This window comes from Aptenodytes forsteri, unplaced genomic scaffold, assembly GCF_000699145.1.
Source record: "Aptenodytes forsteri isolate BGI_AS27 unplaced genomic scaffold, ASM69914v1 Scaffold190, whole genome shotgun sequence".
Taxonomy (NCBI): Eukaryota; Metazoa; Chordata; class Aves; order Sphenisciformes; family Spheniscidae; genus Aptenodytes; species Aptenodytes forsteri.
Window position 1 is genome coordinate 310,558 of NW_008794597.1, and position 13,407 is coordinate 323,964.

The window sequence follows — 13,407 nt, forward strand, 5'->3', positions numbered from 1 at the left end:
ACAGAGTCCCCGGGAGGATCCCTGGGAGCGGCCGGCCGTTTCCTGGCGCGGGGAGCCCAGGGGTGACTTCGAAAGCGATTACTTGGGGGTGGTGGTGTTAAAAAAAGCGTTTTGTGGGCAAAAGCATGGTGGCAGGGGTTGGTGTGAGCCACTGGGTAGCTCCAGGGTGCGGAGGGACGCTGTGCGAGCTTAGTGGTGCAACGGAGGAAGGTGGCAGCTTTTCTCCCCTCCGGGTTTCATCTGCTGCTGCCTTTCCTTACGTGGGACTTCACATGGCTCTTCAGATGACAGTAACCCCAGGGAAGCCCTGGAGGCTTCTCTTTAAGGCGTGCTTTTGGCTTTGCTGGAATGGGGCGTCGATGAGTCCCTCCCTGCCACCCCCCTGTATACAAAGGAAACAGGAGTTTCTTTGTTCATGGCGCTGGGTATTCCTGATATGGATGGGCTGGTTCTGGCAAAGGAGTGCCTGTGTGCAAAGGGATAAAACTGGAGTACAGTAATGTCTGCACTGTAACCGTTTTTCTCTAATTTGGAAATGTAGTGCTTGAATTTTACAGTTGCTATGTACAGATTTTGCATAACGTAAGATTTGTACTTACTGTAAAACTCTACTTAATGCAGTGTAACTTGGCAATACTGGGGAGAGGAATAGGCCCATTGAAAGGTTTAAATTCAGCTTCTCTTCTGGATTAACAATGAAGGCAAAGCATTTGGCATATGGGCTAGACAACATCTTTAGTGGTACAAGAGTCCATTCTTTTTTTTTTTTTTTTTTGCTCCTCGTCTTCCTAGTATCCTGAAATGTGCTGGGGGAGTCCTTGTAGATCTCTAACCTCCCATAAGAAATCATACATGAGTATGGTTATTTTAAAGTGGTGCTATGTTGTGCTGATAGCTTTTTGCAAAAAGTGTAACTTGTTCTTAGTAACTTCTAGGTTTGTTTTTTTTTAAACAAATTGTTTATCATCTGCAGTTTTGAACAACTTTAGAGCACTAAAATATTAATTTGATGTTAAGTTAGAAAAATGTAAATTAATATCCCGGAATCTTAACTTCTAATGTTTCCTAAAAATCTCAACTTCGTCTTTCACCTTGTGTAGGCTGTTCTGGTGGTAATGATAGTCAAGATTAATAAGCTTTGAATTGCTCAAAGCTTATTATCTTACATTTGCATCTGAATGGATGCCTCTTGAAGTTAATGTGTGTCTGTTGTCTAGGTCTGACTGTAGGATTAGGATTAAATCACTGACATGGGCAGAAGAAGGAATAAAATGTTGTGTTGGAGGCCTATTGTAATATAAGATGAATGATATGTATTGATAACTGTAGTTAAAATTTCCATAGCTAAACTACTATACAGCATCAGACTATTACCACAAAGAAAAAAAACACATTCTTGTTATTTCTTGCAGGTTACTTACATTATGCTTCTGATAGAATTGGTCCATCTCATTTTTAGTAGCTTTTATTTTTGGTTGGTCTTTAAGTTAGGGGTGATGACACTGGAATGATACTAAGCGGTAAATGTATGTTTTAAACTGACATTTTAGACATGCTTGTTTGAAAATACAGCATGGCAATTGTTTTTGTAACGTTTCTAGGATTTTCTTAAGCACTTCTGTAGCCCGCAAAAACCAATAACTTGAGGCTCGAATCCAGTATTTTTCCAGGGATGTCTGTTCCCAGGGATGTCAGATTTAGAAGAATGAGTGGACTTGCAGACCTTTGCACTTGACAGAGTATTCAGTTTATTACACTGATTTCTTCATGCTGTTCAGTTTGTTACAGTAGTTTATGCAGCGACATTAGACTTTGTGCTATCCTTTCAAATGACTTAATGTTCATCTTAACTTGAAAATGTTCTGTGTTTTTTTTAATGTAGCCTAAACTATACAAGTCCATTATTGAAGATGTGATCGAAGGTGTGCGGGATCTCTTTGCAGAAGAGGGTTTAGAGGAACAGGTTCTGAAAGACTTGAAGCAGGTTTGTTGGGTTCCCCTGCATTAACAGAAGTTGTGTATTTGTTTTCTTTTGAGATGATGTACTTGTCCTTTTCTTTGCTCTCCAAAACATGTGAACTTTTGCCCTAACTTAAGAGTTAGAAATAGCCTGCGAATGATCTGTTTGGCTGCTGGAAATCAAACTTCAGTAGTGAATTGTTACCATGTTTATTGGCTAGAATCAGTCAGTTTACTTTTGGAAAAACTAGGAATACCTGGTTATCATTTTAGATGTGGGTTATTTTTAAAACTGATATCTGTTGACCTTAATAATCTTTCTGCAGCTTTGGGAAACCAAGGTGATGCAGTCTAAAGCAACAGAAGGCTTCTTCAGACATAGCCACCATTCTCCACAGTTTACCCTGCAGTTGCCGCACAATTTCCACCGCGTTCTGCAGGCTTCAGCAGGTCAGATGTTGTTGAACACAACAGATGCAATTTAAGAATAGCTCAGGGATTCAAGAATCTTTTTGGAAGACTTGAAGGTGCTGCAGTAATCTTGGTTTGTGATGCTTATGTGTATATCTAGCGTGATGGGGAACAGTGATTATTTGAAAGCAGAATTGATAAACTAATGCAATTATGTCTATGTGCTCTTGATCTGCTGCTTATTTCCACTAGCAAAATGTGAAGAGAATTTTAGCTTCGCCTGCAGTCCAGAAGTGTAGCCCTTCAATTGCAAATTACCAGTAGGGTTAAGATTTCACTTCCCCTTTTACTGCGTGGCATGATGTGCGCTGAGGTTATATGGCATGTTTGTGCCATGCAGCTCTGCTGTCACGTTAGAGTTTAATCTGGTTCTGCACTTGTTAAAATGTAAAGCCTTGCTTAAACAGAAGAGTGGGAGTTTTGGGGGAGTTTTTTTGTTTTGTCTTTCAGTGAGTTTTCCTAAAAGCAGTATTCCCGTTGAACAGTAGTAGTTGACTTTCACACAGACTCTGACATCAGGACCTATTCTTCTCAATTAAATCCAGCTGACCACTGTGGTAATGTTATGGTGGAGTGTAATGCTCAGCTGAGGCTTCTCCCAGTGTGAGAGGCCATTAGGACCTTTCCCCACAAAGGACAAAAAACATATGATGTAATGAAAATCTGTGTCGTAGTGCACTTCAAGGTTGGGCAGGCAGTCTTCATCTGTTTTTTTACAATCTTAATAGTTGAATGGACTGTTTTTGGAGACATATTTTATTTATTCCATGTGGTTAAAGGGAATATACTTTTTGGTTTGTTTGCTATTGGAGGCTTTATATTTAATTTTTACCTTGTTACTCCTAATTTTTGCAAGGGCAATACTAAGGCAAAACAATCTGAAGCCAGTGAACTTTTTTTTTTTTAAATGGGATTCAAATTGTTCTATGGCTAGAGATTTTCAAAGTAGTTAGGGCTACCTAAATTGTTTGCTTCTTGAAGCCTGTGAAAGTTTTCCCTTTGGCTTATCTTCTCCCACTGAAGTCCGTATTGAGTGCTTTTGAAAATCCCACCCTACTGTTCCTCCTATTAGCACCACTGGATTTGCTCTGGCGCAGAAAGATACTTGCATATTTGCCTCATGTTGACCAGGCAGTGCATTTTACCTATGTGTCCTTGGTGATGTTAAAATGGTAGCACTGCACATCTGTCCTTCTAGCTGATGTAATAAATAGAAATGGCATGCTTAATTTTTGCAGTGCAACTTAAACAGGTCAAATAGTTAAATAGAAACATTTTTAAAACAAAAAAAAATATCTCCAAGACCAGCTTTTAGTAAAATGTAACTTTTATAAATTCAGGGTATAACCCCTCCCCCCTGAGTACAGCATAAGCTTGAAGCAACATAAAGGGAAGTGTATTCAAGAGCCTTAGCTAGATGTGCACGCTTGTTTGATCTAATGAGTATGAACTGAAGTTAGATTGCTTTAGTTTCAGCAGTGCTTGCTGTAAATTACTGAAAGATCTACTGTGTCTGAGAAATTACTGTTTTTGTAAAGTGGTTTTTTTTTTGTTTTTTTTTTTTTTTTCCTCCTTGGTATAGCTTCTTTAGTCATCCCAACTGGCAGAGGTTTTCAGCATTTCACAGCAGCAGATCTGGTATGTAGCTGCAGTGACACTTTATTTCCATTTTGATTATTCTGGATTCTAAATGATAAAAGTTTGTCAGTTGTTAATAGGCTTAAGGGGAGGCAAGTATTAAATATTTTCCATGTATAGATGCTTTAGGATAGCATTTAGGGACCAAAAAAGTAGCATTTCTCATGACAGTTTTATCTGTCCAATGTGGTGTAGTAGGCAAGGGAGCAGGAGTTCTGCTGAGAGAGAATCAACAGCTGAAGAAACTCAGTGTTGTTACTTCTAGCTCTTTTTTTTTTTTTTTTTTTTAACCCATACAAAAGTTAAGAGTCTGCAGAGGGAGAGCTGTACCTCTGCTGCTTCTGTTCGAGCAGTGGAAGAGGATGGGGATCTACCAGTTGGTTTTGCAATCAGTGCAGCCAGAAGCGTGTCGGAAGACATGGCTGCACGTGTTTAGCCCATAGAACGGAGGTGTAGTGGAAGTGCACACCTACAGATCCTTATTTATTTATTTATTATTATTACTGGTTGTTAAAATAATGCATCGTTGGGAAATGGCTAGCACTAGTGAGGCTGGGTGCAGCATTATCTGCAAGGTATAGAAATCATTGCTGAGAAAGTGTTGTTGGTGTTGACAGGTTCTGAACTCTGGGCATGGCAAAATTTGTTTGGTGAGGGGAAGGGGTATTAATTGTCAGAGCTTGATGGACTTATTGAGTGCCTCCTGAGCCTCAAGCTAACTAGCTTGCCAAGCTGAAATATAATATTGGGAAAGTGTTTGCGTAACATGCAAGTTTCCCAATTTAAAATTTGGATTTCCCCAAACCAGCTAGTTTGAAAGGGAGCCTTATATCCAACTCTGCTTTCCAGGAGAAAAAGAGAATGTGAAGTGACTTCATGGGCCTAGGCAAGGGGTCTGTGCTGTGTCAAGTTGTACATAAGCTTAGGTAAAAGTGGTTCTGAGTGGAAAAATACCTTTCTGGATGGTGTGTACATTGAGGGGGTACAGAAAAGTGTTCTGTTAACGAAAAGGGAATGTGATAACTGGAAAGTAGGAAACACTTAGGGCAAGTCATTATCCTGTCAATATAGAATACTCTTTATCTGTCTAAATCTCAGAAGTCTGAAGCAACTCTTCAGTAAAGATGATTACAAAAAGGCCCTCATCAATGTTTCATCTGGATGTGTTACGTGTGACGTTCAAGGCCCTAGGAGATAAAGTATGCACTATTTCTTAATAAAGCTCTTATGTATCTAGGGTGCTTCACGAGCGGGTGCAACTCTTACTCTCCCTTCGGGTATTGCTTATCCTATACATGTACCAGCTGGAGTGACGCTACAGACGGCATCTGGTAAGATTAAAGAGGAGATGTAAAATGTTACAGTGCATTGACTGTATGTGGATATTGAAAGATGGTCCCGAGTACAGTAGATAAAACAAACGTGAAGTTAAAGTATGGGTGGGTAGAGCCAGTTATCCTCCTCTTCCTTTGTAGTTTGTGTTTGTAATTACTGCTGGGGGAAGTAATTACGTTGATTAGTTAGTGTGTCAGTTGTGTACACTTGCAAGATCAGTTAACATGGGCTGCCAGGTGATGCCATTTTTTTGTTTTACAATTGCTTGCAAATATGTTCCTTTGTCAGTCCAGACATAGGTATCTCCTCCTCCTATATGAGGGACAATCTTCCATGTTTTAAAAAGGTAAAGACATTCTGGTGCTTCAGAATCAAATTGATTTCTTACTCCAATAAAATCCAACCATCCATTAACCTTTTTGCTCACACTCTTTTGCTGATAAAACTGCCTGTACTGCTTGTACAAAAATGTGCTTGTACTCCTTAGGGTGTGATGTGGAAGGCTTGCTTCAGTCATAGATTGACTCTTTCCTCAAACAGCTGTTCTTCTTTGATGAGAACTAATGTCACTAGATATCTATTTCAGGTATAATTCCTAAGGTTTTGAGACCTATAGGCTGGTATCAGTGACTCTGTGTGTGTAAACGTGTGTGGGGAAAAGAATAATTAAATGAAATTGGGAACTTAGCTCTGGCATCTTAGTTCTAACACTGATAATAACAACTTTAAGGACTCAGTATTTGGAGTGGTTTTCATACAATGAGAGGATTGATAAACTAAGTGGGATTTTTTTTTTTTTTTGACTCTTAAAGGACTGAACTGTCCCTGTAGATACGGAATAGTTTACTGTTTCATCTTGTATTCCTTAGTTTCTGAAATGACATGGAAATAAATTGAAAACAGGATTTCCTTTTTTTTTGTTAATCATCCAAAGCCAATGGGTATTAAACATGATGGTCTGGATGGTGGAACTGACTCGAAAAGCCTCTGAATGCTTATTTTTCAAAGGCTGAAATTGTGCTTGGGGAAAGTACTGCTTTGTAAACATCCTGTTTCTCAGTTTGCCTGAGTATTTGCTATTGATTATTAGTGGGAACTGTCCCTGTAGATACGGAATAGTTTACTGTTTCATCTTGTATTCCTTAGTTTCTGAAATGACATGGAAATAAATTGAAAACAGGATTTCCTTTTTTTTTGTTAATCCAAAGCCAAAAATGGGTATTAAACATGATGGTCTGGATGGAAGCTCTGACTCGAAAAGCCTCTGAATGCTTATTTTTCAAAGGCTGAAATTGTGCTTGGGGAAAGTACTGCTTTGTAAACATCCTGTTTCTCAGTTTGCCTGAGTATTTGCTATTGATTATTAGTGGTAACAGGATAGTGGCCTGGATGAACCTGTAGTTTAACCTGCTGAAGCAGTTTTTAACTCTTCTCTTTGTTAGGGCACCTTTATAAGGTAAATGTGCCTGTTATGGTTACACAGGCAGGAGATGCAAGTATTCTACATCATCCTGTTCAGCAGATATTTCAGCCCCTTGGGCAACATTCAGTTCTGCAAGCCAACATTGCCGGTGTTGCACAGGTGAATGCATCTTCTGCCCAGGCAGCTGCTGAAACATTGCAACCCCAGGAGACTGCTGTCCAACAGACCATGGTATTTCAACCAAATGTCATGGAAAAAACCCACCTGGAGAACTCTGCCAATACTACGTTGGTCCAGCAGCCTTCTGTGAGTCAGCAGCAACTTGTGACTAATGCAGTGTTGAATCAGCATGCAGACTCAACAGAAAAATCTCAGCATGGCAACCTTCATACAGCTGTGTTTACTCCAGAATCCTCTGAAGGGTTTTCTCCTGCTGAATCCTTGGCAAACAACTCGAGTGGTATCCTGCTGGATGTGGAGGGGCAGTTAGACATTGAGCCTCAAGAGGCAGTGCAGCAGCAGGTGTCTGATGATATCATTGACCTGATTATCACGGGCAAAAGTTTGGATGATAAAGCTGTTCTGAAAGATCAGGACAGCATTGCTTCCTCTGACAAGGTAAGGCCTTTTATTTCTCAGCTGGTGAAAATACATCCATTGGAGACGGTTGTTTGAAGTATCATAAGAGATGCGATTAGACACATCTGTAAGTGACAAGTAGCACCTCTAAATTATAATAATAAAAATTATAATTTTAAAGTTAATTTTTGAGCTTGTTTTGAATAGCAGTAGCTGGCTGCTTATTTTTACATTAAGAATTTGTTACAAATATTGCTGAAATACTGGGATTGGAGAGAATGTCAATCTAAAAAATGCTAAAAGTGTAATAGATAGTAAGTCTAAGATTACATTATATCTATTTTTGGGGATAATGGTTTTCTTTTTTTTGTGACTGAGCAGACATGAATGACCCTTTGAGAACTTCCATGTCATTCTGACATGTGCATGTGGATATTGGCCAGTTGTGGGTAAATTGCTTTTGCAGTGTCAGCTGGGATTAGTTTTAACTTGTAATGTGTGAAAAGCATTTAACTTGCATTAAGAAGGCATATTGAGTATGAAAAGTCAGATTTGATAAGTGAAAATCTGCTGGAAGGAAATGTATTTCCTTGGGAAAAAATCCTGAACAAACTCGAATTCAGCTAGAGCTGTGTGGAAAACTTGAATTAATTTAATTAACAAGCCACCTTCCTGACCTCATCTAATTCTTGTTCCAGAAATTATTTGCAGATGTTTTAAGTTCAGGCTGGCTTGCTGACTTTGAGTTGTAGTGCTTATATGTGATTGAGGCAAATTTATTAAATGCAGATTTAATGACAGTAATGACAAATGACTGTAAATAGAAAGCATGTTATGTTGCTCAGCTGAACTTTGATGGCAGGTTGGTGAAGACAGTCCATAGCAAGAATGGAAGGTCAAAACAAAGTGTTATTTTCTTGAACTAGAAAGCGTGTGTGGATGTGAATTAAGTGCTACAATAAAGATTTAATGAGAAACTGAAGATGGCTGAAAGCTTAAAGCCCTTCTATGCTCATGTGAATGCTCAGTCTAGGAATTCTAGCACTTTTATGAACAGTAACTTGAAGTACTGAAATACTTACTGTCTCTCTCAGCTTTTTATATCTTATTTAAACAAGGCATTTTTATTGAGGGAGAGGGATGAGTTAATCTTTTATTTTAAAAATGAAAAATGCTATTTTGGGGGGCGGGGGAGTAGCTTGTTTCCTTTTTTTTGGCTTTATTTTGTTTTTGAAATTTTCTTTGCAATAGAAATTCTAAAGGCCAGCTCAATCATCTTTTTCTTAAGAAGTTGAGTACAATAGTGTTTAAAGAAAAGTCTAAGAGAATGTCTTTCTATATTGCTTGAGGAATATTTTCCTCTCAGAGGCTATACAGCAGCAATGGAGGCACAGGATGGATAAGTGTAACATTTTAAAGATTGACCTACAAAACTGAAATTATGATGATCAAGTCCCAGTCGTCACAAATCAGATAGGATAGAAACAGGAATTTGGCATGGATTCCATTTAAGGTTAGGTGTAAGAATAAGATTTGCAAATGTACTCAGGGTTTACAAGTAGGCCAGGACTTGAAACTCTCATTTTAGTGCGCCAATCTTGTTGCTTTATTAAACAAAAATCTCAGGCTTTGTACTGAACAATGAAAGCTATGTGGTTTTAATTCACAAGCTGTCTCTGGTCTCTTTTATTCCTGTCAGATGGAACCTACTGAGCAGATGGAATCTAATTTACGATCAGAGAAGGATATCTGCAGTGACATTGAAGGCATAATTCAGCTAGATGGAACTGGTGATGTTTCTCCCAAGGAAGAAATACCACATACAAAAGATAGGGAAGAGAATGAATTCATTGGCATTATTGAATCAGAGGATCTAAAAGTTCTGGAGGATGTGGATGAGGAAGACGATGATGAAGAATGTGACAGTATTTCAAACACTGAGTCTAGCAGCAGTGGTGGATTTGATAAGTGAAAATCTGCTGGAAGGAAATGTATTTCCTTGGGAAAAAATCCTGAACAAACTCGAATTCAGCTAGAGCTGTGTGGAAAACTTGAATTAATTTAATTAACAAGCCACCTTCCTGACCTCATCTAATTCTTGTTCCAGAAATTATTTGCAGATGTTTTAAGTTCAGGCTGGCTTGCTGACTTTGAGTTGTAGTGCTTATATGTGATTGAGGCAAATTTATTAAATGCAGATTTAATGACAGTAATGACAAATGACTGTAAATAGAAAGCATGTTATGTTGCTCAGCTGAACTTTGATGGCAGGTTGGTGAAGACAGTCCATAGCAAGAATGGAAGGTCAAAACAAAGTGTTATTTTCTTGAACTAGAAAGCGTGTGTGGATGTGAATTAAGTGCTACAATAAAGATTTAATGAGAAACTGAAGATGGCTGAAAGCTTAAAGCCCTTCTATGCTCATGTGAATGCTCAGTCTAGGAATTCTAGCACTTTTATGAACAGTAACTTGAAGTACTGAAATACTTACTGTCTCTCTCAGCTTTTTATATCTTATTTAAACAAGGCATTTTTATTGAGGGAGAGGGATGAGTTAATCTTTTATTTTAAAAATGAAAAATGCTATTTTGGGGGGCGGGGGAGTAGCTTGTTTCCTTTTTTTTGGCTTTATTTTGTTTTTGAAATTTTCTTTGCAATAGAAATTCTAAAGGCCAGCTCAATCATCTTTTTCTTAAGAAGTTGAGTACAATAGTGTTTAAAGAAAAGTCTAAGAGAATGTCTTTCTATATTGCTTGAGGAATATTTTCCTCTCAGAGGCTATACAGCAGCAATGGAGGCACAGGATGGATAAGTGTAACATTTTAAAGATTGACCTACAAAACTGAAATTATGATGATCAAGTCCCAGTCGTCACAAATCAGATAGGATAGAAACAGGAATTTGGCATGGATTCCATTTAAGTTTAGGTGTAAGAACAAGATTTGCAAATGTACTCGGGGTTTACAAGTAGGCCAGGACTTGAAACTCTCATTTTAGTGCGCCAATCTTGTTGCTTTATTAAACAAAAATCTCAGGCTTTGTACTGAACAATGAAAGCTATGTGGTTTTAATTCACAAGCTGTCTCTGGTCTCTTTTATTCCTGTCAGATGGAACCTACTGAGCAGATGGAATCTAATTTACGATCAGAGAAGGATATCTGCAGTGACATTGAAGGCATAATTCAGCTAGATGGAACTGGTGATGTTTCTCCCAAGGAAGAAATACCACATACAAAAGATAGGGAAGAGAATGAATTCATTGGCATTATTGAATCAGAGGATCTAAAAGTTCTGGAGGATGTGGATGAGGAAGACGATGATGAAGAATGTGACAGTATTTCAAACACTGAGTCTAGCAGCAGTGGTGGTGATAATGAAGAGCCCCAAATAGATATAGTTGAGGAGGTAACTTACTTTTAAGCCTTGTGAAGCACATTACAATAGTTTATCTATCTTGACTGTTGAATTGTTGGACCCAGAACAATTCCTGGTAAGTTTAATGCGGAGAATGCATAGTTAAGTTACATGCCTCTTGAGACAGGAGGTACTACTGAGAAATTACTTGAGCTCATTATGAGGAATGTGAACAAATGAAAGAGATGTTGAGAAGTTATTTGTTTATTGGATGAATTAAAATACTTAATTACCAGAATTAAAGTTCTATGGTGAAACCCTGGCCGTGGTGGAATGGAATTCTGCTTTTCATTTAAGTAAGATCAGGATACAAATCTAGGTTTCTTTTCCTTCTGAAGGACCACAGGGAATTAGACAGAGAAGAGAACAATGTGATACAAGTACGTATGTTTCCTAGGAAAAGGCTTTTCTTAAAGATGTGCAATTTTGGGTCCTAGAGATTCACCAGAGAATCAACTCGTAGCATCTGGACTTCAAATAAATACCAGTTGATTAGTATTCCAGTTATTGGGGTCAGCTTTGTCAGTTAGCAGTCTTGCTTTTTTACCTGTGTTTTTGTTTAGGGTGTTTTTGTTTTTGAGAACATAAGCATGTAAAGATGCCTATAAATGAGCTTTGTGCAACATGGTCTTCATAGCCTCTACGTCTTGATTTTTTGCACTGGTAACCTTTATTGTTCTAGGTGTGTTTAATGTCAAGTATATTCAATGCTATTCTGAAAGAATGTCTAAAATACAATTTTAATCTCTAGGACCCCTTAAATTCTGGTGATGATGTCAGTGAACAGGACGTTCCAGACTTGTTTGACACAGACAATGTGATAGTTTGTCAGTATGACAAGGTACAGTATATAGTTTTATCTCTGTTCCTTAATCATTCTAAATAATATCTTCAGCAAATCCATGTCTGGTCTACTGTCAGTACCTTTCAAAGAAAATCCAATGCTGTAATAATTGAGTGTTCAAATTATATGTTTAGCTGACAATAGTCTGAAGACTTACCTGCTGTTTTCTGAAATGAGGATAATCAACGCGTTCATAATGGCCTATTAAAGGAAAAGGAAAGGGGACCAAATCGTGCAAAATTAAGATTTGTAAAGCTGCAAAAGCTTATGCATTTCCTTAACTTTTAAGTAATGTCAACAGCTCCATGGATGTGTGTATGCATTTTCAGCCATAAAAGAAGACTTTTGAAATGCATAACAGAAAAAGGAGTGTGTTGTACTTTCTTTTATATTTTTTGTCTTTGAAGTGCTTCATGAGAGATTTTCTTTTATATTTTTTGTCTTTGAAGTGCTTCCTGAGAGATTTTCCTATCAGAAGTCTGTTGTGTCTGAAAAGCAAAACAGTTATTAGGGGCGATTTTGTCCTCCTTCATTTTAATGTTTAAAATTCAACCTCATTTTGAACTCTTAAAGATCAAATTAAGTACCTTCTAACTCTGGTATGGTTTTGGACACTTACATGTCAGTAGTTTATAAGTTGACAAAACAAAGTCCATATCTTATTTTGAAACAAATATGGAAAAGTAAGTCTATAGTTTGCTTAAGAATGTGCTTTGGCATTTATTCTTTCAAAAGCAACTAAACATAATGTTTTGTGTGTGTGTTCAACTAGGCCTGCCTTAATGGTGTCAGTGTTGTAGGAAACAGCTTCTAAGAAAATTGTCTTTACTAAAGTGTAACAGATTGAGTGTTTCTGAAACTAGTTATTTTGGAAAATGTAGTTACAGGTTTATGTGTCAAATGCATCTGAAATTGAGCCACAGTGTCTGTATTGTATTGAAAAGGTACACAGAGTTTTGAAGCTTCATAACTTAGTTTGATGTTACAGATGCTATAGGTAGTGGATATTGTTATCTATAGCAATGTACTGAGTTGTAGATTCGGTTTAAAATTTTTTAAAACTGCTATGATGTTCAGCATTGGACATGTCTATAGGAAATTTAAGATCAGATGTTATTAGAAATTAACAGAGAAGCTAGGGGGAGATGTTGGCAACCTCCCTCTTTCCTAAATAGATTGAATAAAACATAACAGGTCTAGTAGAAAGTAGATGGAAATAGTTATCTATTAAATTACCTTGTTACGTATAAAAGAATGCTATAGGCAAAATGACTGTCCTGTGTTGGGTTTTCCCGCCTTTTTCTTTCTGGACTTGAAAATAGACTGCTTAAAAAAATCTAAGGAATTTTCTAAAGTTGTTTAAAATTCCTTCTTTTAGTATTTAACACGAACTTTCTGCAGTATAGCTTGTTTTGCAGGCCTTTAAATAAGAACGAATTTGCTTATTCTGTTTCTTTTGTTTTATATGGCAGGATTTGCTTTTGAGCAACCTTTTCCTGCTTTTAGCCTTACTCTAATGCCCCTGTGCATGCCATACGGCGCTGCCATGTGTATGGGAAAAGAAAAACACTGCATTTCAGTTAAGCCATACTTGTTTGCAAGGTGCAGTATAGTTTGGGACTGATACACTAACGAAATTGCACCATTATTGTCTTGTTTTCCTGCCAGGGTTGAGCTTTCACACAGCTACCTTTGTGTCTTTTTTTTTTGGGGGGGGGGGGGGGGGGGGTGGGGGGGGGGGTGG

At 37.9% G+C, this 13,407-nt stretch overlaps 1 protein-coding gene across 1 annotated transcript in view; it reads left to right on the top strand.

Annotated features, from left to right (window-relative positions):
- GTF2A1L (general transcription factor IIA subunit 1 like) overlaps positions 1 to 13,407 on the top strand; it is a 19,347-nt gene that overhangs the window by 5,586 nt on the left and 354 nt on the right. Inside the window, exons 2-8 of the mRNA XM_009272699.1 lie at positions 1,883 to 1,984; positions 2,286 to 2,409; positions 4,013 to 4,068; positions 5,306 to 5,399; positions 6,846 to 7,444; positions 10,514 to 10,810; positions 11,571 to 11,660. Of these exons, the coding sequence (XP_009270974.1) occupies positions 1,883 to 1,984; positions 2,286 to 2,409; positions 4,013 to 4,068; positions 5,306 to 5,399; positions 6,846 to 7,444; positions 10,514 to 10,810; positions 11,571 to 11,660 (1,362 nt within the window). The remainder of the gene's footprint in view (positions 1 to 1,882; positions 1,985 to 2,285; positions 2,410 to 4,012; positions 4,069 to 5,305; positions 5,400 to 6,845; positions 7,445 to 10,513; positions 10,811 to 11,570; positions 11,661 to 13,407) is intronic.